The following is a 26,385-nucleotide window of genomic DNA, read 5'->3' as shown; positions in this document are numbered from 1 at the left end:
CCTTAATTTTTTCTTTCTTAATTTTTCTTCATTTTTTTCATTTTTTTCTTAATTTTTTCTTTCTTCATTTTTTCTTCATTTTTTTCTTAATTTTTTCTTTCTTAATTTTTTCTTTTGTAATTTTTCTGATTTTTTTTCTTTCTTAACTTTTTCTTTAATTTTTTCTATCTTAATTTTTTTCTTTCTTATTTTTTTCTTTTTTTTCTATCATAATTTTTTCTTATATTATCTTAATTTTTTCTTTCTTATTTTTTCTTTCTTATTTTTCTTATTTTTTTCTTATTTTTTCTTTCTTATTTTTTCTTTCTTAATTTTTTCCTTAAATTTTTCTTTAATTTTTTCCTTTCTTATTTTTTCCTTTCTTAATTTTAGTTTCTTAAGTTTTCTTTCTTTTTTTTTTCTTTCTTATTGTTTTCCTTCTTAATTTTTTCCTTCTTACTTTTTTCTTTCTTAATTATTTTCTTAATTTTTTTCCTTCTTTTTTTTTCTTCTTATTTTTTTTAAATTCTAAATTATTTTTTCCTTCTTAAATTTTTTTCTTTCTTAATTTTATTTTTTTTTCCTTTTTTTTTTTTTGGTTTCTGTTGTCATTTCTCATTTGTTTGCTTTGATTTTCCAGAGATGGGGAGGGGAAAAAATGACTTTTGGTTTCTTTCTTTTTCTTTTTCTCTTTTTTGTTTTTGTTTTTGTTGTTGTTTTTGTAAGCATTCTTGAGGTAAGAGTTATGCTCAGCACCTGGGGCAGGCAACAAAGCTTTCAAAAGCATTTGAGAAATGAAGTGCGAGCCCAAACTGCTGTCACCAATGTCATAAACCAGCAACAAAACAAAAGCAAATTGAGATGAATATTCCACGTTTCCATGCTAGCTAAACCTCCCACCCTCTTCCCATCCTGCTTTCCTCTCCCTCCCCCCACACCACAGGCAGAAATGAAAGGAAATAAAACCAGCTTGGCACATTCCCTCTTGCACCAGGCAAATGAAAAAAGACAGGTGTTGAGCACTAAAAAGGATGCTTCAAATGCTTTTCATGCTCGCTGCCTGCCTCAAGTGCATTTTAATATACGTCTGATCATTTACATTTATATAGGAAAGTCAGATTTGTTACACTTCATACAGGATTGTTTCATTTTTGTCCTTTTTTAACCTTTCCACTTAATTTTTTTGTTTGGTTGTTTTTTCTTTTGTTGGTGTGTTGTTTTTTTCCCCCTTTCCCCCTTTTTTTGGTATTTTTTTTGGATAAAGAGTTGATTATAACAATCTACAGTAAGGCTGCACAGGAAGAATTCTGTGGGTTTGGGGGTTATTTATTTAGTTATTTATTTATTTTTCTTTAAGAACCAAAGTATAGAAAATGAGGTTTGATTCTAGCACCTTTTAGAGTATTATTGGTGTTGTTCCTATTAGGAGAACAAAATGCCTTCACTCAACATCTATTCTAGCATCTCTCTATAGTTTCAGCTATACTTCAAAGGTAACAATTAACAAGGTGACAATTGACCCAACACAGCAGTCCCTTGACAAAAAAAAACCAGAAGACCCCCCTCTGAAGTCAGTCAGAACTATTTGTGTGAGCAAAGCAAACCACCTTGACCAGCTTCCCTCCTCCCTGCTCCCCTCACTCAGAGCAGTGTGGGAAACTGAGCATCCCAAGAGGAAAAAGGAATACGCTAAGTTGCTGTCTTGGCTGGGGAAGCTGAGATGGAGAGGCTTGCTAGCAGATGGTTTCACTAGCTGGGGAGTAAAGCTGCTTGCCACCTGGTGTGTTGCATCACCTCAATGCAAAGAAAAGGAAAGGATGCTGCCACGGGATACCATCCTGGGATGGCATCCTGGGATGCTGCCCCAGGATGCTGCCCCACCAACCCCACAGTCCTCCTTCTGTGGCAAGGGGAGATTTCCCCATATCATGACCAGAGGAAGATGGCATCTCGCAGCACACCCTGGCATGAGAAACAGCTATGGTGTGAAACAGCAGCTTTCAGGGAGTGGGCAGAGAAAGGGCAGGAGGGGATAAGGGAGCTGGAAAATGAAGCGGGAAAGAGAAGCTCCTTGCCAAGGTCTTAACACTCTACAGGACGTTGAGTTTCATTTGAGCAGTGTATAATCCTGCAGAGGAATGGTCCATTCCCCTGACAGTGGCATCAGAACCTCAGTAATATATATATATATAATTATAACTATAGCAATCTATCTATCTATCTATATTTCTATAGGTATACATTAAAGTCTGTTACTGCACTGGCACGTAATACAGAGGAGGAGTATTGGCATCGCTGTTTGATGCAAGTGGTTGCCTTGACTGAAGTCCTGTGAAGGGTAAGCACCACAAGAAAAGGCACCACAAGATTTTGAGAATGGAAATGTCACTGCCCTAACAGAGCTGTCATCAACAAACATCAAGGGCTTTGGGGAGTTAATGTAGTCAGGTAGGGCCAGGCCAAACTGATGGCAGAAAAATCAGGGTATGCCCAGGAAAAAAGAGTGGGGTTCATGCAGAGTGGCTGTTGCCTTGGTGAAACAGAGACAAGAATTTGGTCTTTTTAAGGGGCACACTGATCTTGGGAGCTCTGATCTAGCACTTTGGACACATTTTAATAGCTCTCCTAAATGCAAATGACCACATCTTGTCACGTTGAACATGCTTGCACCAGTGTGAGGAAAGCAGAATTGAGTTTTGGATGCTCAAAGCATAATCTAACATAAACAGGGCACAACCTCACGTGGGATGGCCTGGATGCCTTCAGCTTCCACTAAACCAGGGGAAGCCAAAAGTGCTCAGTGAGTCTGATCTCATCCCTCTGTGGAGCCCTGCTCTGAGTATCTCAATCTGTCACTCCACAGGAGTCCAGAGAAGAAATTGTCCTGGACACAGACGACGATCTTGATGGATTTACAGAAGTCTCACTAGTCTGAACTGAAGGTCAAAACCTGCAAATATGATTTTCCAAGGTCTTAGCCCATTCTTCTTATTCACTCCTTAATTGGTCAAAACCTCCACTGCACAAAATATTTGGGTTGGCCCTCTCTCTATTCCTTTTGCTCATAAATTCACACTCATGCAGACAGACACATGCATACCTTGCCCTCCACAACACAGAAATAAAAGGAAGAGCCAGGGAATAAGACAGAGCACATCCTCAGAGCCCTCATATGAGAAGTCACTGCAGACACTGTCTATAAACAACTGGCTTCCCATGCATAAGATAATTGCTTGGTGATCAAAAAAGAAAAAGAAGAGACTTGCAGGCACTCTATGCCAAGTCAATAGCACCAGTTTTGCATCATGTTGACACCTGTCAGCCCATCCCATCTACACCACCCTAGCTCTTCAGACAGCTGCTGACAAGCTGCCTGCCCCTGCTTTCAGAGGCACTGCACCAAATCCAGGGCAATGTCATAAAGGTAGGTAGAAATGCACCCACTGGACATAGAGGAGGATCGGGTCTGCCCTCAGCCACTTCTCTTGGCTAGCTTAGAGCAGGGATTTTTGGCAGACCTTGTATCTCCCAAGCACCACATCTTCTGGCAGAAGCCAGAAATGTTGTTGAAATAGCTCTGTGGAGGAGGCAAGGAGTTCCCTGTGGTTTCCCTTGTTCCTTTAGATCTACTTTGGGGTTTAATTTGGATTCCACTCTCTTTAGGCTCTCAGTAAGAAGGGTTCAAGAAGTAAACTAGGAAGGAGCCAGCCTCCCCCAGTCAAACTAACAGATCCTTGATCCTAACTTGGACGGATGGATGTCTTCACCTGCAAGCCACGCTGGGCCAGAACAGCCCTGGAAGGACAACTTCTTATGAATGACCTGGGGCCAGACTGTGCTGAATGCAGTTAATAAGTCAAGATTCAAAGCATGGGCATGACTGAGTTGTAAGCTTAGTAAACAAAAAATGTACTTCTTACTAGGAAAGCCTAGACCATCTGTCTGATGACCCTGATTGAGAGGATCTGGGATAAGCAGCTGCCTTCTTTAGAAGATTTCCAATTAAAGGGAATTTAGAGTGGGAGAGTAAGATACAGGGATGCCTGTGGCATGAACTCTTGGGAATGCACTTGATGACCCACATGCTCTTGACCTAATGGGGCTCTGCCAAATCCCTGGCTTCTCAGTTGACTTCCCTGAATGCTTTGCAAAGGAAGATGAGGCATTTCTGGGGACAGAGAAACGCACTCCCCAAAAGTTTAGTGTGGCCTCTTCCATGGCTTGTGCTTGAGAAACTTGATCGGCCTGCCTCTCTGTCTCTGCTGGGCTGCATAAGGGAAGATGGAATGTCCTGATGTTAAGGTCTTCAAGCACTTCTCCAGCACTGACCAAATGATCCTCACATCATCCTTGTAAGGTAAGCCTTGCACCTCCCATTTTACAGATGAGGAAAGCAAAGCACAGAGCAGTTACATGACCTGCCCAAGGTCACCCAAACAACCGCAGTGACACAGAAGGCTATTTTGGGGCAGGTGTTTTGGTAGAGTGCTTAACAAGAGGGGATCCTAAGCCTGGCCACAGTCCCAGTGTGCCTACAGCAAGGCAAAGGGACAACATTCAGCAGATGTAATTTATTGCATGGCAAAAACATTAGAAGAACCCAGGTGTCCTGCTTTAATTGCCATTTCCCAGTGATTGGGGAATTTGTTCTCCTTGAATAAGGTCTATCCAAAAAAAAAAATATATCCAGTGCAGGAGTATTTTTCCATGTCTTGGATGTTAACAGCGAGTTCCAGCAGTGATTAGTCAAATCTCAGTGTTTATGGGGAAAGTGGCACTTCTGAAAGAGAAGCATCTGAAGTGTGCTCTTCTCTATGGCTGTGCCAATTTCCCAGCACTATCAAAATTTGCTAATCAAAAATACTCCTCGGATGAAAGCTCATTTGAGAAGATACTGTGAGCTTTCAGAATGCCTTCAAACTGGAAGGTACTCAAGAGCCTTGCAAGAAGTATGTAACTAGTCTGACTTCCTGGCACCATCTTTGTACCCGTGTTGCAACACCCGAGGCAAATGTGGCAGAGATCCAGGGCTGGAGGTGGGATTGGTGAATGGGAGCCAGACAACAGCCTGACCATTCCTGTATCACATGCCCTGGAGCACTGGCCAAGGGTACCAGGGAACACATTACATCTGCCAGCAGAGACAATGCTAAAATCCTCTTGACTTTGTCAACCAACAGCCTGTGGCAGAGATGAAGAGAGAACGTGGCAGGCACCATGATTTTACCCTCTGTATATGACAGTGCACCCAAAAATACACACAGCAAAAGGATGATATTTCATTGCAATCAAGAAGTCATTCAAACCCTCCATAATATATTTAGTCTTTCTCTGAAAGCCCTGGCTTTAGGGGAAGAGCTCCATGATGGGATATCCTATGCCAGGTTCCTCAGCACATCATTGTGACTCTGTGACTGGGAACACAGAGGAGACCGTGCAAAGACCTCACTTCAGCTGTTATCCCATACTGGTTTCATACTGGGGGTAATCACACTGGCTTTAGTGGGATGATCTGAACGTGGCCTGAGAACATAAGCAGAAGCCACCAGAACTGGCTGTGAAATACTCCTTCCCTGAGTAATCTAAACACTTTTGAAATGACATCCTATTCCTCCCTGGGGCAAAAGGCTGAAATGGTAAAATAGCTTAGAGAATGCAAACCTTAGCCAAAAGCACTGGGATTTCTTGTTTTGTAAGAGCATGTTTTCCACTCCAAAACTAAATAAAAAGCTTTAGGTCCATTTTGGGAGGGCTCTATTTTGTAGCTCATGTCAAACTTTGACGTTCAATGTAAAATCTCTTCCCCCTGCCTCTCCCTACGCAGAGATAAGGGCCAAGGGATTTGGCTGTGACACTTGTTTAGACACTTCTTTAGAAGATCTGCACCACAGCTTTCCTCCAAACAGCTGCAATTACACCCAGTGTAAGGCTTGTTTAATTGCTCGAGTAGGAGGTCTATGGAGCAGTGCAAACCAGTCCGCTCCCAATACTACTTATCTGCTGTTAATTTGTTGAGTGATACTTGGGCTTCAGGAACTGTTGAAAGAAACCCAAAACAACAGGTTATGTGGGAATGGGGCAAAACTGTGCTGATATAAAGGGGTTGCCTGGGGACCACTTGGGATATAGTTCCTCTTCCAGCAGTGTCAGCTCAGAGCAGTTCCACTGAAGTCAAGCAGCTCCAACTGCAGGCTACTGGAATTTGCATGAGTGCGTGTCCCTGCGTGCACTCATCTGCCCTCACAAACCAAAGTAAAAGCCTAAATGGAACAGATTGCAGGTGTAAGCATCTGGCAGTTGTCCTGGGTTTTCACTACATGGGAAAGAGCAGTGCTTGCTTTTAAGAAGGGGAGGGGAAGGGAAGGGAAGGGAAGGGAAGGGAAGGGAAGGGAAGGGAAGGGAAGGGAAGGGAAGGGAAGGGAAGGGAAGGGAAGGGAAGGGAAGGGAAGGGAAGGGAAGGGAAGGGGAGGGGAGGGGAGGGGAGGGGAGGGGAGGGGAGGGGAGGGGAGGGGAGGGAAGGGAAGGGAAGGGAAGGGAAGGGAAGGGAAGGGAAGGGAAGGGAAGGGAAGGGAAGGGAAGGGAAGGGAAGGGAAGGGAAGGGAAGGGAAGGGAAGGGAAGGGAAGGGAAGGGAAGGGGAGGGAAGGGGAGGGGAGGGGAGGGGAGGGGAGGGGAGGGGAGGGGAGGGGAGGGGAGGGGAGGGGGGGGGGGGGGGGGTAGGGGCGGGGGGGGGGGGGAGGGGAGGGGAGGGGGGGGAAGGGGAGGGAAGGGAAGGGAAGGGAAGGGAAGGGAAGGGAAGGGAAGGGAAGGGAAGGGAAGGGAAGGGAAGGGAAGGGAAGGGAAGGGAAGGGAAGGGAAGGGAAGGGAAGGGAAGGGAAGGGAAGGGAAGGGAAGGGAAGGGGAGGGGAGGGGAGGGGAGGGGAGGGGAGGGGAGGGGAGGGGAGGGGAGGGGAGGGGAGGGGAGGGAAGGGAAGGGAAGGGAAGGGAAGGGAAGGGAAGGGAAGGGAAGGGAAGGGAAGGGAAGGGAAGGGAAGGGAAGGGAAGGGAAGGGAAGGGAAGGGAAGGGAAGGGAAGGGAAGGGAAGGGAAGGGAAGGGAAGGGAAGGGAAGGGAAGGGAAGGGAAGGGAAGGGAAGGGAAGGGAAGGGAAGGGAAGGGAAGGGTATGCAGGTGGTGTTCAGCTGGGGCTGAGGGAAGGCGGTTCTGGTGCTGGCAGCACATTTTATTGGTAAATACTGCTAGAAAGGAAAAAAATGATTTGCTTGTCCTTGTGACTGATGAACGGGAATGACATCTGGAGTGAAAACAATAATCATTCCTTTTGAGTGGCATTTGAATTCTGAGGGCTTGGTATCTGATTCGAGGGGTTTCATCTTTGCAAAGGAAGGCTCTGTTTGCTGTGCATGCAAACAGGGCTGTTCTCTTTGCAGTGGTGGTAGTGGTAGAAAGGGAACCCAGCTCTTCCTCAGCTCAAGCCAGAGACAACAATGCCCCCAGGCAGGTCAGGCGTTTGCTATACTCAGACACCTCTGCTTGGAAAGAAACTCCTGATTTTGCCCACATTTTGCCTGGGTTTTGACAAAATACACAAGTTCAGACAGGGAATTCATGATGAGAGGTTAAGAAAGGAAAAACCAATAGGGCCTGGTTTGGGCTTAGCTGGCACCAGTAGAAATGACTAGCACAGGGAGTGAAAGGAGGCACTTGGACATAAATGGAGCTTTACTGATTTATATTGACATGACATTTGGCCCTCATTTTTGGTCTGATTTTGGCTTCCAAATCTCTTAAGAAGCAGAAGATCAGGTGGCACATCATTTCCTCAGAAGGACCTTAAGATTCTGCCAATATTTTTACTTCAAAAACACCAAGGAAACATACAAGGAACATCTCTTTCAACCTGTCTTGCAAATCCCAAATTGCTAGCACCTCACACCCGGGACTACCTTCCTCATCTCAAAAGCCCTTTGGAATTCACAAGGTGTGGATAGATATATAACCTTAAAAGATAGATCTTGTTGCAGTAACGTGGCATGTATGCTCTGCTATATTGCCACAGGCTTGTGCATATAGACACAGACATACATGTTGATTAGTCCCTTTAATCCTGAAAAGAAATCATGGCTACCTAATTCACACCAGGCCTAATGTCTAGCAGGAGGAATTCTCTCTCTCTCCTGCCTTTTTTTACCTTTGCAGTTAAAGCAGCCAGAGCTGCTGAGCTGGGTCAAAGCAAAACAACTGGGTGCAAGCACAGCCAGGTGTCTTTACTCTTGAGCAGTACATTTTCAGGAAGATTAAAGGGTGATTTATTGATAAGGTGAACTTTTTGTCTTTTTATTTATTTAAATAAATATATATATATAATGCCCTCAACACCTTATAGGCTATATCCTATTTACTTCCACGAGGTGGGCAACAACTAGCTTTGAAAGCAGATTGCATTTACATGGGGTTTTTTGTTATTGTTGTTGTTCTACTGGATAGATAGGAGACTTTAATTGCTTTCAAAACCATGCTTGCCCTCTGTCACCCCTCTCAGTCCATCCCTGTTCAAGACACAGATGTGTGGTGCTTCTTAGGACAAAGAGGGAAAATCTAGATGTTGGCCAGCATTTGGTTGGGTGGAACAAAGCAGTTAGAATAGCACCAAAGGAGTTACATTGCTGTGGTTTTTTCCAATCTTTTGGAACAGAAGCAGTAAAAAGAACCCAGAAGCACCGAGCTGAGTGCTTAAAACAGGGTAAATAAATGTCTGGAGAGAAGAACCAAGAAGGAGTAGACCCACATCTGATGCAGATGAGCAGTGGCCCATCTGCAAGAGTAGGGCTTCTGAATTTGCTCTGCCCCAGTGGGAAGATATGCAGCTGCCTGGTTAGTCATGTGGAAAAGCCTGGCCCATGTGGCCAGAAGATTTTGAACTACCACCCTATGGTGGATACAGAAAGGGGACAGGAAAGGTACGTGGCAGACCAAGACAGAGCCGGAGAAGAAGGGTTTGCTAGCATCATTCCTAGGAAGTCTTGGATTAGAGAAGACAATGGCTGCCTGAAACACCACCCAGTAGTCCAGGACAGGCAAAATTCCACAGTCCTTACTCAGGAAAGAAAACCAGATCCAAACCCAAAACCTAGGCGTCTTGCCTGAGTAAGGAGTGCATGAGTAGACTTCAAAAAGCTTTTCTAAAAGCCTCAGATTGCATTTCCAAAGGAGGCATCGTATCATGGTCTGGACACTTAGACAACAAAACCATTTGGTTGAAAACCACAACCTCCTCCCCTTTCTATCTCCTGTTTTTTATCCCTTCTGAATTAACTGACCAGTGGTGATACTTGGACCAACAAACTGGATTCCTTCCCTTCTTCTAATGAAATTTATCCTGGGTTTCACCCAAGTGTCTTGGGCTTCAAACAGGGATGAGTTCACCTCAATGGACACATCACTGCCAATCAAAACTCCTGTGGACAGCCAGAGAAGTTTTGCCTGCGGGAGGAGAGTGGAGGCAGGTCTGCTCTAGTTTCTCTGGATGTGGCACAGATTTTGTTTTTCTCCAGGCAACTGGGTCACACAAGAGTCTAGATTCTCCTTTTGTAACCCACCTTCATCCCTCACTCAAGGAAGCAATTCCAAACAGCAACCAAAAAAAAACACACCAACCCAACCAAAAATAAAAGCTAGTGTACAACCAAGTAAACAGCAATTACTGGGCTGGCTTAGGCAGTCAAGAAACTGAAAAGGCAAGAAAAGAAAGGAAAAACAGAAAAAGAAAGAAAAGAAAAGTAAGAAAAAAGAAAGGAAGAAGAAAGAAAAGAAGAAAAGAAAAAAGAAAAAAGAAAAGAAAATAGAAAAGAAGAAAAAAGATAATAAGAAAAAAATAAGAAAAGAGTTTTGAAAGAAAAGATTTTTTTCATGTGTTTTTCACTTGAGACTCTAGTTTTCCCATGCCTTCAAGAGCCCTCAGCAAACATTCCACCAGCCTCCCAAACAAGGTCCAGGCTATTCCAAACCAGCGTGAGCAAATTTTTCACTGTATTCAGCTGGAAGCTGATGACTGAGAGGTTAGTGCACATCAACCACGGTGATGGAGCAACTCTTAAAGGAATTCAAGTATTCATCAGTAATCTGTTGGGTTCAGAAATACTTTTGCTGATAGTTTTGTTTGAGTTTTCAAGTTTCCAGAAACGGAAAGGAAAAGGGAAAGGTCACCTGCTGCGTAAGAAAATCATATTGCAAACCGTGCTGTTACGTTTGAGCAGGAAAGCAAGGTTATGCAGCTGCCACACCACAATTTTCTCCATTCCTTGCTTTTGGGGAGAGAAAAGACTTCAGACCACGTTCTCCACACATGCATGCAGCAGCAGATTTTCCTACTGCATGCAGTACACAAACCCCTCTAGAGCTCATCCCCCGAGAACAGCACAAACCCAGCAAGAATGAAATGTTCGCGGTGCGTTGCCCGCACCGCTCACATGCATTGAAGCCTCACAACACCCCTGTGAGGTAGGTAAATATTATTATACCCATGTGTACAGATGGGTAAAAACGGTAGGCACAGAAAGGTTAAAATCACTTTGCCCAAGGTTACACAGCAACTTCGTGGCAGAGCTGGGGTTGAAACCCAGGAGTACTGTACTGTCACCCAGGAATCTGCAATGAGTTTTAGACTGCGGCCGCTTCCTACACTGGCTGGAAAAGGACCACCTGACAAACACAGCATTGCACAAACCCAAATGGCTCTGAGTGTCACAAAAGTGCCTGGTTTTCAAACACTTGCCTTGCTGCATGTATCCCAAAGGTGGGGAAGGGAAGCAAAGTTCTTGCTCTCAAATATTTTTTTTGTTGGCTTGCAAGCCTTCATTTTGTTGTGGTTTTGGTTTGGATTTGGGTTTGGTTTGGTTTGGGTTTGGATTTGGGTTTTGGTTTTAATTTTGGTTTGGTTTTGGTTTTGCTCTTTAGGGTTTAAATGCACAGGTGGGAGTTTCAGTCCACATTGTTTTGTCAACGCTAGTCCACATTATTTTATCAACAACATCACTTTCCAGTTGGGTTGTGTGTACGTCTGAATATGCGTCAAGGGCCAGATGGTTTATGCAGATTTATTCTAATTGTCACCAATTGCCTCCCTCCTCATCAGTGAAAAGCCAATGGAACATATGCAGCTATCTGTCATCTCATTTTCTTGTTGTTTTTTTTTTTTTTTCTCATTATCCTACTGTCTGAGCTTCAAGTAAGGAACAAGCGTTGAGCACAGGCAATATCTAGCACAGCAGGAAGGTTCCTACCACCTTTCTTCACATCGCACCTCAACACAGAAGAGTCACAGCACCATTATGCCCAAGTTCAACAGAACAGAACAAGTTATTCCCAAGTTCAAACACAACAGAACAATGAAGCAATTCTGAACGTGCTCATGGAGAAATCAGTGGATTGCAACAGTCAGACCCAAAGGTCTGGGAAATGCATTCTGCACACAGTGAAAGGTTTGCCCACGTCTATTTGGGATAGCCTCAAATCGTCTCATTCAAACCAGGCTGAGATTCTCTCTGCACCAGAATACACCAGAGCTCCAAGGAAAAACCAAAACCAGCAACCATAACCCTGGGACACGACCATCCCTAAAGTCCCAGGGCTTTAGGCAACTGCCAAAATAACAACATGCAAACTTCAGCAAGCAAAGGGTACACAGTGGGGTTCACATCATCCCTACCATCAAACATCAACTGCCACAGCTTCTGTGGGGATTGGCATAGACCTTATTTTGTTGTGGTTATTTCAGGGTTTGTTTTCTGCTTGTTTGGTTGTTTGCTTGTTTGTTTTTTTTTTCACATGACCACATTTGATCTGAAGAGAATCCAGAGAAAAGCTAACCCAGTAAAAGAAGAGAGTACCTCAGAAAAGCCTGTCTCCAGAATTTTCCACTGACTCTGGCAGCTTCCAAATTGCCTTTTGCCCAAGCTGCCCAGCAAGCAGGCACTAAAAGGTTTTGCAAATGCACAGTAGTAAGTTTCCCTTTTCAAAGCACCTCTGAGCTTCCATGAAATCACACTGGACGGACCTCAGACCACATTTTCTTTAGGAGGTTCAGTCATGTTGTGGTTATGTGGGTGACAAGGGCACGTCATGCGTCGCTGTGGGGGGACAAGGAGGAGGGATAAGTTGTGAAGTGAATCTTGGGTGCACAAAAAATGTATCTGAAGAGCAGAGGATGGCTGCTCTGAAAGTCAACACCGATGCTCCCCTCATGAGCAGCATCAGGCAGGTTTTAGCAGATCACTGCATAAAGCTTGACATTAATTTTGTCCTGTTTCATCTAGTCAGCTTTAAATAAAAACACATGCAAATGACTCCTGACTTTTGGCAGACACAGAGAAGGACAGGATGGAGCAGACAATTAGCTCCAATCCAAAACACTAAAAATGTATATATTTACACTTGAAATCTGTGGCTCACTTGCACTTTCCACTGCTAAGTCCTCTTCTGCAGTTCACCTTGGATATGCTGCAGATGAAAAAAATGGCTTGTGTGGCTGGCAAAGAATTACAAGGGCATGGGCATGGACCTTGTAATTCCTCTATTTCCACTGTTGATTTGGTGTGGTCTGAGTCATTCCTGTCCCCAGATGAGCTGCCTACAGATGCATAATGCTATCACACCAAGCATAGCAGCCATCTGACATGGATGGATGGATGGATGGATGGATGGATGGATGGATGGATGGATGGATGGGTAAATTGGCATAAGCACGATAAAAATGATGCTGTTTGCAGAAAAACCTAAGCAAAAAGAACAAAGTGAATTGAAAAATATCTTGTCCACTGAATCAGGCAGGAAGCTGAAGAATTCTGGATTGGAGCTGATGTACTCCACCAGTCCTGGTCTTTGGCACCTGCTTACATCTTTATTAGGAAATTTAGCACTGGCAGGATCCATGGTGGCCATGAAGGCAACTGACAAGTGCTGGTCACATCCGCATTACTAAACTCAGCATCCAGAGCAGCTGCATCCAAACTGCTGATCAGAGATGGTCTCTGGCCAGTGTCAGTGGTATCTGTGCAAGCTGTGCCTGAGCCCAGGGCTCATTGAAGTGGGTCAAGACCATTGCCAAGGAAGGTTTCAATAATACTGGTGATGATGGAGCCCTCGTGCCCCAGCTTTGCTCTGGCATGGCATAGTTGACTGGCTTGGATAATCCCAGGTGATTTCAGCAGCCCAAGCGTGCCAGAGAAGTTGCCCACTGATCTTCTGATGGGCATAAATGTGGACTCAATCATCTCCATGACAGCATGAAAAAAACCCTCATGCAGTATCTTCTGGCCAGAAGGTAGGACATGGCATAGCTAACTTGACAGCAAGAAGCTGAAAAGTTAAAGTGAAATCAAAGTCACTGACTGTCCTGACAAAGTGGACAGCAAAAATTAAAGGTACCCTGGTCAAAAAAACCCCAACAACACAACCCAGGAGGCAAGGACTAGACTCTTAGCATAGAGATTAGTACCAGTAAAGAGCTGGGAGTAATGGTGTTCCCCATGCTTTCAGCTTGGCAAAAGGCGCTGTTTGGCAACAAGATCACGGATAATCCCTAGAGGAAATGGTCACCACACCAAGCTGCCCACCATGAACTTGTTTGGTGTAGTGGTAGAGCACATGTTTTACATTAAGGCTGTAATGAAGACCTTCAAAGAGACGTAGCTCTTCAGGGTTGACACAGGCTCTCACTGGAAATCTTTTGCTAGATCAAGACGCCAGTGGATATCATCCAAACAAAGGACTAATAGCTGAGGCAGAAAGTTTATGCAACTAAGTGTAATGAAACAGTCTTAACACAGTGGAGGAGGCACCTGCCTTCATTGTCATCCATAGTACAAGCCAAGAAGAAGGAGGACTTTGGACCAGAAGTGTGTCAAGCCCTTAGTCAAGCTGGTTTGGCTGTGAGAAATTAGCACTGTATTGAGAGGTAAGGTCACTTCTAGAGTGTTTTGCCTCTCCGTTCCCACAATGGGATGGAGAGGACGGCTGTTGGTGTTGTGGTCTGGAGCAGAGGTCCCGTTCCTGAGGGAAGGCAGGCTGCAGATGCTGATGAGAGGCAACACTGAAGAGCTTCCTCCTTGACTCTTGATAAGCATGACTCAGATCATTGACTCATTTCACTGTCCTGGTGTGAAGCGGCAGGGTCCAGCTGTTCGTTGAGGCCAGAGGGTGGGATCACATCCCTAAACAAAACCTCAAGGTTGAGAAGTTCTGGGAAGGGGATCTTCTCGTGGTGTTTTGAAAATGAGGATGCTGTCTCCTAGAGGAAAGGTCCTCAAGGATCAGCAGAGTTATAATCCAGTCTTTTTTCATGCTTATGCCAATGAAATGCAGATGTGTAGAGGAGAGCTTTCTGTAGAAAGATCAAGGAGAGTTTTCACACAGGGCATGAGTCTCAGGGCACTGGATAAGAATGAAGCTACACTAGTATTAAACATCCTGGGAAGAGGCCTGTTACTGGAAGATGGGCACCTCTGGGGACAGGAAGTTCACTTCACAAATTACCTCTTTATTTGGAGACTGCATACTGATGAGGGAAGAAAAAGGGCAAAATGTTAGTAGGATGCTTGAGAAGGGACTGGTTATGGGACACAGATAATGGAGAAGGGAAATGAAAGCTTTTCACAATTATAGGTAAGTGTACATATATACACGCGCACAGTAAACAAGGGACTGGGGATTCAGATGGGGGATGGCAAGACAAAATCCCTCCTTTTGCATGAAAATGTGACCACCAGATTGGTTTGTAAAACCAGAGCCCAGAAACGTTTGCCTGAAATGGAGTTTGACTGGGAATTACAGTACCAGTGACAATTTGGCTTCTTATAAACTTTGCCATGTGTCTACAGTTTGGCATGAGTGAGTCCTGCCCTCTTTAACAGGGACAGACACCAGTTAAAAGTTTCCATTACAAAACAAAACGAAACAGCTGAAGAAACCCCAGGGTGGGGGTGGGGGGTTTCTTTTGTTTTCTCAGAACACTGCAAAGGATCACCGATTGAAAACCAAAGTTAAAACAAAACCGTTTCTCTTCAGGTATATTCAGGCAAGGAAAGCATTGAGCTTTGTTAAGCTGCTATATAAAATTGGTACCAGTTTCTTTAAATACTAGTAGAATTAAAAAACAAACCCAAACCAATTGATTCCTCAAAGGAAAAAGAAAAGAATAGAAGACAATCATAAGCACAATTAAAAAATATCCCCCCCCATGCTGATCTCCTCTTCAGAATAGGTCAGCATGGGAGCTTTGCACCCTAGACAGTTACAGTATTCCTGGAATAAAAAAATTGCAGTTACACACAGAAAATACTACAGCATTCACTTAAAAAGATCTCATTTTGTTGTTGTTGTTTTGTTGGTTGTTTCTTGTTCCCCTCCCAAGCAGAGGACTGGTGGGATTGAAAAAAAAAAAAAGAAAAAAAAGAAAGATGCCCTGAAACAGGAGGATTCCTTTAAAGGACCAATACTCCGCAGAACGGAAGAGGGTGGTTGGGTAGGTAAGACGCAAACCTGTGGTCGAACTCAAACCCGGGAGATTCCAGCACAGAACCGGGAGATTCCAGCACAGAAAGGGAAGTGGAGAGATGCAAATGTTCAACAGACACCGAGCGGGCGATTTGGAAATGTCAAGACAACCACACAGCTCTCGGCAGGTGACCGGCCCGGGCTTTGCCCTCGTCATCGGAGGTGGCAGCATCTCCTTGCGGTGAGAAGGCTAAGCTAACCCAGGGTCTTCTCTCTACGCTCTTGGGTTTCCTCTAGGCGGTGTTGCTCGCCATGTACTTACAGTCGAAGGTGACGACGAGACAGTTCGTTTGCGTTTTGTTGTATCAGCAGTTCCCCGCATGTACCGAGTTGAAGAATTCTCAGCTAAATCACAACAACAACATCAACAAAAATAACAAAGCACCAAAAAATCACCTCGAGACGTGAGTCAGTTTACAGGTTATTACCGGGTTTGAAGAAGTTTGTGGGTTGTTGTTTCGTTGTTGTTTGTGGAGTTAAGTTTTTGTCTGTCTGTTTTTGTTTGTCTGTTTTTGTTTTACTCCAGATTTTCACGTTTTGTTTTCCTTTAAAAAAAAAAAAAGGAGGAAAACAAAAAAACCACACAACAACCAAAAAAAAACCCAAAAAACCAAAAAACAGAACAAAGAAAGAACAACAACAACAAAAAAAGGAAAAGAACAACAAAAAAAAAATCAACAACCCAAACCCCCCGCAATGGAACGAAAGATGCTTTACAATCACTTTAAGGCTCGCACTGAATGAGACGTGACAGATCTTACACGAGATCACAAATAATACATGGATGCCTTTCACAGCCTTAAAATGATACAGTAGGTCAAATTATTTTGCCAGTCACTGATCAAGTATTGTGCCTTTAAATTGACTCGCTTTTTGCTACTATGCTGAGTTTTATTATTACTGAAATAGTCGTCAGACATGTGTCAATGAGCTTTAACGCCATGGGGGTTGGGGGAGAGAATTTGGACGCTCTGCCGATTACTCTGCTCGCAGCAATCGAGGTTGGAAGGGCCTTATTCTGGACTCAGCCTCCACTGAAGGCAGCGGGGCAGCTTTTAGCGTGTGCAAGCGTTCACAACAAGATCAGATTCTGCACTACCATCTCCGCCCGGTGCAAGCCAACCGTCAGGCGAGGCCGGTTCGCACGAGGGGGGATGGTGACGCGGCGGGGTCGCCTTTCTAATGCCACCAGGCAAGGCTCGCAGCCCGGGCCGAATGGGGCTAGAAACGCGTCGCCAAACTGAGTTACAGACCTGATTTTGTCATTGAGCTGCTGGGGGGGAAAAAAAAATACTCAAACTCTCTTGGGGATGTCTTGGCTTTTACTTTCTTATCTTTCAGCATTCAAGGTTTTGGTTTCTGCTGAATCCAATCAGAGCCACGAGATTTTTAGGATTATTTTCTATTCATTTCTCTCTTTTGGTTGTTGTTAATTTTTTTTCCTTATTTTTTTCTTTTTTTTTTTTTTACTTCTTTTTTTTTTTTTAAATAATTTTGAGGTTTGCATTTCAGAGTCAGCAGGGGGTTTATTTTGTTTGGTTTGGGGTTTGTTTTTTGTTTGTTTGTTTGGGTTTTTTTGTTTTGTTTGTTTCTTTGCTTGTTCGTTTTCATCTTTTTCCTGGCATATAATCACCGAAGAGTTTTGCATGAGAAAGGTGACAGTACTTAATGAAACTCAGCACCTAAGGGCATAAGGCAGTTGTAGGTTTGTTTGTTATATTTTTTTTTGTGTTTTTTTTTTTTATAATATATATATATTATATATATTTTATTCATTTTTTTTTTTTTCAATCAGCACCAATCCCATAAATAATGTTCTACACTTGGTGTACGGTATAAAACTTGACGTGGAGATGCCTCCTTCTCCACCTGCGGATCCTAGGTGTGGAAGTTGAAATACTGTTTCTTGTGTGTAAAAAACAAAAGAAAAAGTTTTTCTTTTTGTTTTTACTTACAAAACATAGAGAATATCTTTTTTTCTTTTTCTTTTTTTTATACATACAGCAACCAGAAAGAAAGCTTATCTGAAGGTTTGTGGTTTGTTTCGTGATCTGTGTTTACCGTAAACAAAAATAAGGTCCCCTCTTTTGCTTTTGCTTTTAAGGAGCTTTAGAGTGAAGATTCATATTGTAGCAACTCATATAAGAGAGGTCCATCTCTATACCTAATACCTACAGCTGTGGGGGTGACATATTGGAGGATGTTGATAGTTCTTCTTAACCTCCTGTCTACAAAATGAGCATCCCATGCGGGGTATCTTTTTCGTGGGATGTCAATTTTAATGAGAGGCCCCTCGGGGGGGTAGGGTCGCCCAGATGGAGTAGATGGTACCATTGCTCTCACCTGGAAAACGGGCAAGCATGTGTCAGCTGTGAGTTCCTCCTGTTGCTCCGTGACCGCTCTGGTGGGCGTAGCCTGGGCCCCCCGGTACCCAGGGGTTTGGGGTGCCATGGGCTCAACATCAGGGGGCAGAGGAATGCCCCAGAGCAGCTCGGCGCAACAGGAGCTGACTAAGATCTTAGCTCTTGGCCCCATGGGATGCAGCACACCATAATATAACAGCATCAAAGCAATCCCAGCAGCAAAGCTAAGAAAGACACAACACAGTGCTGGCACGGCATATGAGTCAGTAGTGTCAGGATCTCTGTAAAAATACCAAAGGAGTGTCAAGGCAGCGTTCTCTGTCAGCACTACCGTGTAATACGCGAACATTCGGTATCGAGTCCGCCCTTCCTTGACATTAAACCAGCAGAAAATGTATACAATCCCTACCACCATGTTGAAGAGGATCTCCTCCCACTTAGACATGCAGAAATCTGTCCCACCATGGATGATCCAGAAAGCCATGGCACACCAATGGACCACTACAAAGATCCCAAAGTAGAGCTGGAAGATGGAAGCAAAGAGAGCAAAAGAAATAACTCGGGATGAGATGGTGAAGAGGCGCCAGAAGAGATGGATGAGGGCCCCTCTGTAGCTCATACTCTTCTTGTCGTCCCTAGAGTCCCGAAGAAGCTTGTGATAGGAGGCTAGCACCCAAGCCAGGGACATCAGGGAGGCCACAGAGGACACACCTGCCGGAAGACACACAGATCCACTGAGTTAGACAGGAGATTTGGTTGAAAACATCATCTGCTCTCTAAATTATTGCATCTGGGGCAAGCTCGGGAGCCCAAAGGTTCAACTCACGTCAGGTTGTCTGGAGGAGAGAAATACAGAGATATCAGTGTGGGAATTGGAAATGATGATGGCATCATCATCATACTCAGGAGCTCTCTGAAACAACACATGCTGCTCCTCATGAGCCACTGGCTCTGCCACCCCACCCCAGCTCTTCTCTTCTAACAGGCAACAGCCTCTGTCCCCATCCCGCTTAGATCAACTTTCAAGAATTTGAAACACTGCAGCCCAAAGAGGAGGGTTACTTCCTGTAAGAAGGGCTCTATCCTGGAGTCCACCATCTCAAGAGCAGGACATCTACATTCCTTGTAACTGCATGGATCTTTTTTATTCTCCAGTAATTTCACACCAGCAATATTCACATTGCCTTGCACTTGACTCTGCCTTAAACAGGAATCCCTGTTTTCATTTGCCTTTGGGAAACACAGGCAGCTGGTCAGGATTTTTGCCACCCTGTGGTCCCAAGTAGATGAATACATAAATAAAGGGAACATCAAGGCTCAACAATACTGTCCAAGTGGTGCCAAAAACACAGAATCTAATCTCTCCAACAACATCTTAGCTCTGTTTCCAGGATGGACTGAAGACTTGTACTGGAGGTATCTTATCTCCAGCCTTGTCTCTTAGATGGACCATAGATCCAAACCTCCATCATATATCTAGCCCTGTCTCCTTCTGCTCCTGGTGGAATCACTTGAGGAGAGATTGGTTCTGGTCCATCCTCTTGCTTTGACTGGGACTGCTGAGGGAGCCATTACCAGCATGCAGTGCTGCCCAGTGCACTCAGGCCCTGCAACACTGCTCCCATCAGTGAGGGTATTGCCTGCTCTGGGGCCAGCTCCCAGTTCCCAGCCCATGGCTCTGTACCCCAGCATGGGGCATGCGTACCTTGATATTCCAAAGGGGCCTTATTCCTCATCACAACCAACACTTGGACTATTTATTTGCTCCAAAGGATAAAACAGTGCCCCATCACATATTAGAAACTTTCAAACCCATGATACCATTGATTATCATGAGGGTAAATTAAGCAACTTATTCAGCAAAGTATCACAATCAAAGTTAATTGATTCCTGGGAAAAGAAAAGGCCACTGGCATCTTATTCCTTTGCTCCCACTTCTGCTCAATGGACAACGGCTCTGCAGGTAAGGGAACAGGTGATGGACTAAGATCCATGTTTGAGGAGCTCATTAATTTGGTATCTATAGACTGCTTGGGCTTTGGCCAAAGATTTGTCTGGGAGTATGGCCTAGAAAATCTAAATGGAAAGTGCTAATGGTTTCCAGCAAAACAAACAGTAACAGACAGCCTCCACCTCTGATGTGTAACCTACTGGAAGATAGGTGCAGCTTTCTCTTACTTTCAGCACTTAAAAAAACCCATGGAGCAACTTTGTTACAACTGCTCAGGGTTAAAAACCTAAAACACCTGAGATACCTAAATTTCTTCTTCTCCTGTCTTCTTTGCACTTTTCTCTCTGCCCACAAGCACCCAACTCCCATAGGGATGGGAAGGAGATCCACTAGCTCTTCAGACCTCACTCTAAAGACTTTATCTTCTTATTGAGGAGCCTATTCCACTGGGCATTTGGGTTAGATTTCCCCTTTTTACAGCCTAGCTATGTACGGAGAAGAGACACAGAGCACTGGAACAGGCTGCCCAGAGGAGCCATGGCATTGCCTTCTCTGGAGACTTTCAAAACCTACCTAGATACCATCCTTTGCAACCTGCTTGGGGTGAACCTCCTCTATCAGGGAGCTTCAACTAGATGATCTCCAGAGGTCACTTCCACCCCAGAATCATAGAATCACCAAGGTTGGAAGAGACCTCAAAGATCATCGAGTCCAACCTGTCACCACAGACCTCATGACTAAACCATGGCACCAAGTGCCACATCCAATCCGCTCTTGAACACCTCCAGGGATGGTGACTCCACCACCTCCCTGGACAGCCCATTCCAATGGCTAATGACTCTCTCAATGAAGAACTTTCTCCTCACCTTGAACCTAAACCTCCCCTGGTGCAGCTTGAGACTGTGTCCTCTTGTTCTGGTGCTGGTTGCCTGGGAGAAGAGACCAACCCCCACCTGGCTACAACCTCCCTTCTGGTAATTGTAGAGAGCAAGAAGGTCTCCCCTGAGCCTCCTCTTCTCCAGGCTAAACAACCCCAGCTTCCTCAGCCTCTCCTCACAGGGCTTGTGCTCAAGGCCTCTCACCAGCCTTGTTGCCCTTCTCTGGACAAGTGTGTCATCACTAAATAACAGAATCATAGAATACCAGGTTGGAAGTGACCTCAAGGATCATCAGGTCCAACATTCCTTGGCAAAAGCATTGAAAATGCTTCTCCTCATTGAAATTCTCCCAGCCCTGCAGATCCACCAAAACTATGTTTTCCATCAGCTCTCAGGTCTCTCTCTGAATATCCTGCCTTTGGGCTCACACATGCATCAGTCTTTCAGACCGAGTTTTGAAAAACTCAGCCAGCCATGAGCCAGTAAGACCAGTGGCCTTATCAAGGAGGGAAGCTTCAGACCACTATCTTTAAGAAAACCACCATGCTCAGAATGGTAAAGGTTGAAGGGACCTCAGGAGATCATCTAATTCAACCCCACTGCGGAAGCAGGGTCACCCAGAGCAGGTTGCCCAGAATCACATTCATGTGGGTTTGGAACCTCTCCAGAGAAGCAAACTTTACAACCTCTCTGGGCAGCCTGTTCCAGTGCTCTGTCACCCTCACAGGAAAGAAGTTTTTCTTTATGTTTAAGTGGAACTTCCCCAAGTTCTAAGTCCTCAGTAAGAAACACTGCATATAGGGCTTGAGGGCTCTAATAGATGGAAAGCTCTGAAAGTGAACAGCCTCAGCCCCAAACAGATGTAGTTTAGATTGCTTTTTTTAACCTACCAGCTGTGTGTAGCATTTTTGGTAGACTTTATATTTGCAGGGCTGAGCAATGCTACAATAATTCTTAGGGTAAGGGACACTATAAGTACTGTTTGTTGGAGTATACTCTAGTTCCTCAGTTTAAAAACTTTCAAAAAATAAAAAAAATAAGAAGAAGAAAAGAAAAGAGAGTCACATATTGATTCATAGAATCAATAAAGTTGGAAAAGACCTCAAAGATCATCAAGTCCAACCTCTCACCCAACACCTCATGACTACTAAACCACAGCACCAAGTGCCACGTCCAATCCCTTTTTGCACACCTCCAGGGATCTCCATCACCTCCCTGGGCAGCACATTCCAATGGCTAGCAATTCTCTCTCTGAATAACTTTCTCCTCACCTCAAGCCTAAACTTCCCCTGGTGCAGCTTGAGACTGTGTCCTCTTGCTCTGGTGCTGGTTGCCTGGGAGAAGAGACCAGCTCCCACCTGGCTACAACCTCCTTTCAGGTAGTTGTAGAGAGCAAGAAGGTCTCCCCCTGAGCCTCCTCTTCTCCAGGCTAAACAATTCCAGCTCCCTTAGTCTCTCTTCATAGGGTTTGTTGCTTTATTTCCTCATTCTTATCCTAGAAACCTGTACAGGACTCGATGTACCTCTCTCCTGAAATCCAAGCAGCACCAATCCACAAGAGACAGATGTGTCACACTGGCTTAAAAATGTTTCCATTGGGTTCATTTATTCCAGAATAGAGAGAGGAATAAAACAGCAGAAACAAACCCCCAGTGTACACATAAAAGGCTTTTCCCAATGAAATATTTCCAGTGGAGAAGCCTACACTAATCACAGTCTTTGCTGTAAACCGCACAGAGCTTGCTGAGAGTCTGCACGTTGAGTCATTCACAGTGTACGGTACCCTGCCTGCTGATAGTCATCTGAATACCTCCTCGAGTCAAGAGAGAGGCACACACCCCCAGAAAGTGATTCACCCTGTCCTAAGATCCATGTGTGGGACAAGGAGGGGTTGACTCATGCTCCCAAAGTGTCTGACTCCATCCCTTGGCAGGAGAAGGAGGGCACTTGCGAAGACCAACAGTCAGGTGGGATGAGTCCTACCCTTAAAAACTCTTTGTTGCTTCCTCATTTGCACTAAGATCTGAGGGGGGCAATGAAGCATCCCTAGACATTTTGGCATATTCTTGCTGTTGTTCAAAAATTGATGACTGTGGAACATAAGAATTTTAGCACACTAGTGATGAAAGGGACCCAGACCTGGGTGTCAGCGGATGGAGTAAGTAGGTGGACACCAACAGGAACCATGGAGCACGGAACATGGACTTTTCTTACTGTGTTGGCACAGGAATTGTTCCCTGGCTATTTCATACAGACTTCAATGGCAAAGCACACCTTGGCTTTTATCATCTTGACCATGAGTTTCACATTTCTATCTTCCCCTATTACTTCTGGCCTCTGACATCTTCATACAATGTACAGACTGTGGAATAAGCAGTTCCTTTCTTTTCCACTTCACTAGGGCTTATCTCTAAGCAACTATAGAGGTCTCTCCAATTATAACCAGACCTCAAAGTCCTGGTAAGTTGCATCACATGGGCAGTATTTTGCTGTTTTGATTTTGACTTCAGCACGTGGTGACTGACGCACCTTCATCCAGCATGAGTAGGTTTCAACTCCCTTCCAAGTTTTGTTTATTCAAAGTTAAAACTGAAGTACCTTCAACAAATCCACTCCCACTCCTCCCTCTGTGCTCACTTTGGGGAGTAGAAAATATCCTCCATGCACTGCCACGTCTCTGTGGGCATTCTCAAGCCAGGAGGACATCAGCTACCATGGGGCTGGATCCATGAGATCTATGTCCCACCTGCCTGTAATACATCAGATTGACATAGACTGGGGTTACATTCAAGCTCTCTGTACTGGACTCTACAGCAGCCCCTTAACTTCTCCTCTCACCTCCTAGGAAGCAATAAGTGACTCACAGGCTATAGTCAGCACCATTGAGGAGTCAGGCCCATGTGTCCTGAGTGACACATCACAAGAATTAGTCTCCCAGATCCCCTTAGCGATGTGGCATGAAGTCATTGAAATCTGCATTCAGGACAGTGAGGCAGAGTGCTGTAACAGCCACATGAGACACAGGAAGTGCTAGGATATGAGGGTTTTACCCAAGGATGAACACAAAATCCATACTAAAGCAAGGAGTACATCTTCACATCACAGTGCACCTTGCTAAGGCACTTCAGACAGAATTCAGCTCCTACTGTAGAGACTCATCTCAGGATGTCCATGACAAAGTGATGCCTCTTACTTTACTCAATGGAAAGTTAAGGCTTAGTGCAACCATCTTGGATGAGAACCCAGCAACATCTGAGATGCTCTAGGATATTCCAGACCTCCATGTAGAGCTGGCAGATCTGATAAATGCACACAGAGAACACAAGAACAGTTTTGAGCTGGGAGCTGGAGTGAGGCAGCATATTCAAGGACTCTCAAATGACACTAGACAGAAGCCAAACAAATTCTTCCCTTAGTCACTACAATCAGCAGAGCCAGAGCTGTACAAAGGTCGTTGTTTGGATCCTGTGGCTGTATTGCTTATATCTCCACTGAATACAAGGGGAGCTTGGACACACAATCACATAATAGTAGTGGTTGGAAGGGACCTCTGGAGGTCATCTAGTCCAGCACCTCTGCTAAAGCAGCATCACCTACAGTAGGCTGCACAAGATCACATCTATGTGTTTTGAATTGCTCTAGAGAAGGAGACTCCACAAACTCTCGGTGCCAGTGCACTGGATCCCTTGCAGGAAAGTTTTCCCTTACCTTTAGGTGGAATTTCCTTATGTTTAAATGGAATCTCTCATCATGTGGAGATGTCTCCATCAGAGACATCTTTGTTTACATGTCTGAATCTGGAGGTGAACTTGCCCATGATCTTGACCTGTATTGCTGCTGACTTCTTGCCTTAGTAATTCTGCCTTTCTCAAGGTGACCTAATGAACAGTCCTCAGGGGTAAGCACATGGAACAGAGACTAAGCAGTAGAAAATGGTGAAAAGAAATAAGCAAGCAGTGGGAAATAAGGCAGCTATGTAAAGCTAAACTTTCTGAGAGGGGTGCTGGACCAAGGAACAGGGTCTCTGAGAAGGGAAACAAGAGCATGGGATCATGAAAACATGAGTGGGCTACAGTATAATGCAGAGGAGAGAAGCACGAACCACTCTGAGTTCAAGAGAAGCTCTTGGAACTCTGATGAAGCTTACAGGGGCAAGATGAATTCCAGCCTGTTTTGGTTTTCCTCCTGTAGCTCCTACTGATAGTCCAGGAAAAAAAGGCCACCTCAGAAATGCAGTGAGGGTCTTTGTAAACTCCACATCCACAAGAGAGACTCAAAACAATGACTTAAACTTAAACTGACTCTGCTGTATTTAAAGCCTGTTATATGTGCAGGAATAATACCAGCAGATTGGCCTACCTGGCTGATGTGGTTACCTGTGGTTTTGCAACTAGCCTAATAAAAGCAGAAGAGAAATCACACATGCACACATACACACACACACATGAATATTTGAAATGAACAGAATCACAGAATCAGCCAGGTTGGAAGGGTCCTCCAACATCATCAAGTCCAACGGATCACCCAATCCTAACTAATCAACCAGACCATGGCACTAAGTGCCTCATCCATGCTTTCCTTAAACACCTCCAGGGATATCGACCCCACCACCTCCCTGGGCAGCCCATGCCAATGGGCAATCTCTCTTTCTGTGAAGAACATCTGTCTAAGATCAAGCCTATACTTCCCCTTGCACAGCTTGAGACTGTGTCCTCATGTTCTGTCACAGGTTGCCTGGGAGAAGAGACCAACCCCCAGCTGGCTACAACCTCCCTTCAGGTAGTTGTAGAGAGCAAGAAGGTCTCCCCTGAGCCTCCTCTTCTCCAGGCTAAGCAACCCCAGCTCCCTCAGCCTCTCCTCCCAGGGCTTGTGCTCCAAACCCCTCCCCAGCTTTGCTGCCCTTCTCTGGACACATATCATGAGCAATATATCCCTTTTCCCCCTAACTACCAGCATAGTTCAGCTGAGGAGTAAGGTTTTTTCACTAGGAGCATGTACAGGTTGCATCACAGATCCAACTGGAGGTTATTGGCTGTAAGTAATTCGACTGCAGCGTATTCCCCAAGCACTGACTGTGGTGCCTGTCCCTTTAAAGCCAAAAACGGTGCCTAAAGAGTGCTCTATTTCTTTCCTGACATTAATTCTCCTGAAGACTCTACTAAAACAAACTGGGGAGATCCCAACATTTCTCCTGGGTGAGCTGGACAGCAAATCCTCAGTGTGTCAGGAAACCTTCCATCAACCTCTGTGCCAGCCCAGCGCCTGCTTAATGCCAAGTGCCACATCTCGGTTCCTCCCCATCCCTTGCTGGCTGCTCAGGCCTCTGGGCTGGGAACCCTGTTCTCATGTTTTCCCCTCCCTAAAGCTCAGTATGAATCAAGGAGCAGGCTTTTATTTGGGTGCACAGAGAGTGAAAATGGATTTCTATACAAAAGTGGCTGAGCCAGATACTGCTCTTGTAACAATACGGCCTGAGAGTTGCCCCCCACCCCCTTTAGTCTTTCATCTGTTTTCATTTATTTGGACCAGAGTAAAAGGAGCCAGAATCAAAACCTAGATCTGATGTGATTTGTTTCTGCTGGAGTTTGATGTGTTATCTTCCTCTTGTTTCTTTCTTTTCAGAGGTGGGAATGACTTTTGTCTTCTTTCCTTCATTCTGCCTCTTC

The 26,385-nt window shown here is 44.8% G+C and overlaps 1 protein-coding gene across 1 annotated transcript in view; it reads right to left on the bottom strand.

Moving 5' to 3' along the window:
* Positions 1 to 17,497: 17,497 nt before the first annotated feature.
* Positions 17,498 to 26,385, bottom strand: part of XKR6 (XK related 6) — a 247,600-nt gene continuing 238,712 nt past the window's right edge. Inside the window, exon 3 of the mRNA XM_054179729.1 lies at positions 17,498 to 18,601. Coding sequence (XP_054035704.1) covers positions 17,637 to 18,601 — 965 coding nt within the window. The 3' untranslated portion in view covers positions 17,498 to 17,636. The remainder of the gene's footprint in view (positions 18,602 to 26,385) is intronic.

Source organism: Dryobates pubescens, chromosome 3 (genome assembly GCF_014839835.1).
Source record: "Dryobates pubescens isolate bDryPub1 chromosome 3, bDryPub1.pri, whole genome shotgun sequence".
Lineage (NCBI taxonomy): Eukaryota > Metazoa > Chordata > Aves > Piciformes > Picidae > Dryobates > Dryobates pubescens.
Note: the sequence above shows the minus strand (reverse complement) of the source record. Positions and strands in the feature narration are given on the sequence as shown.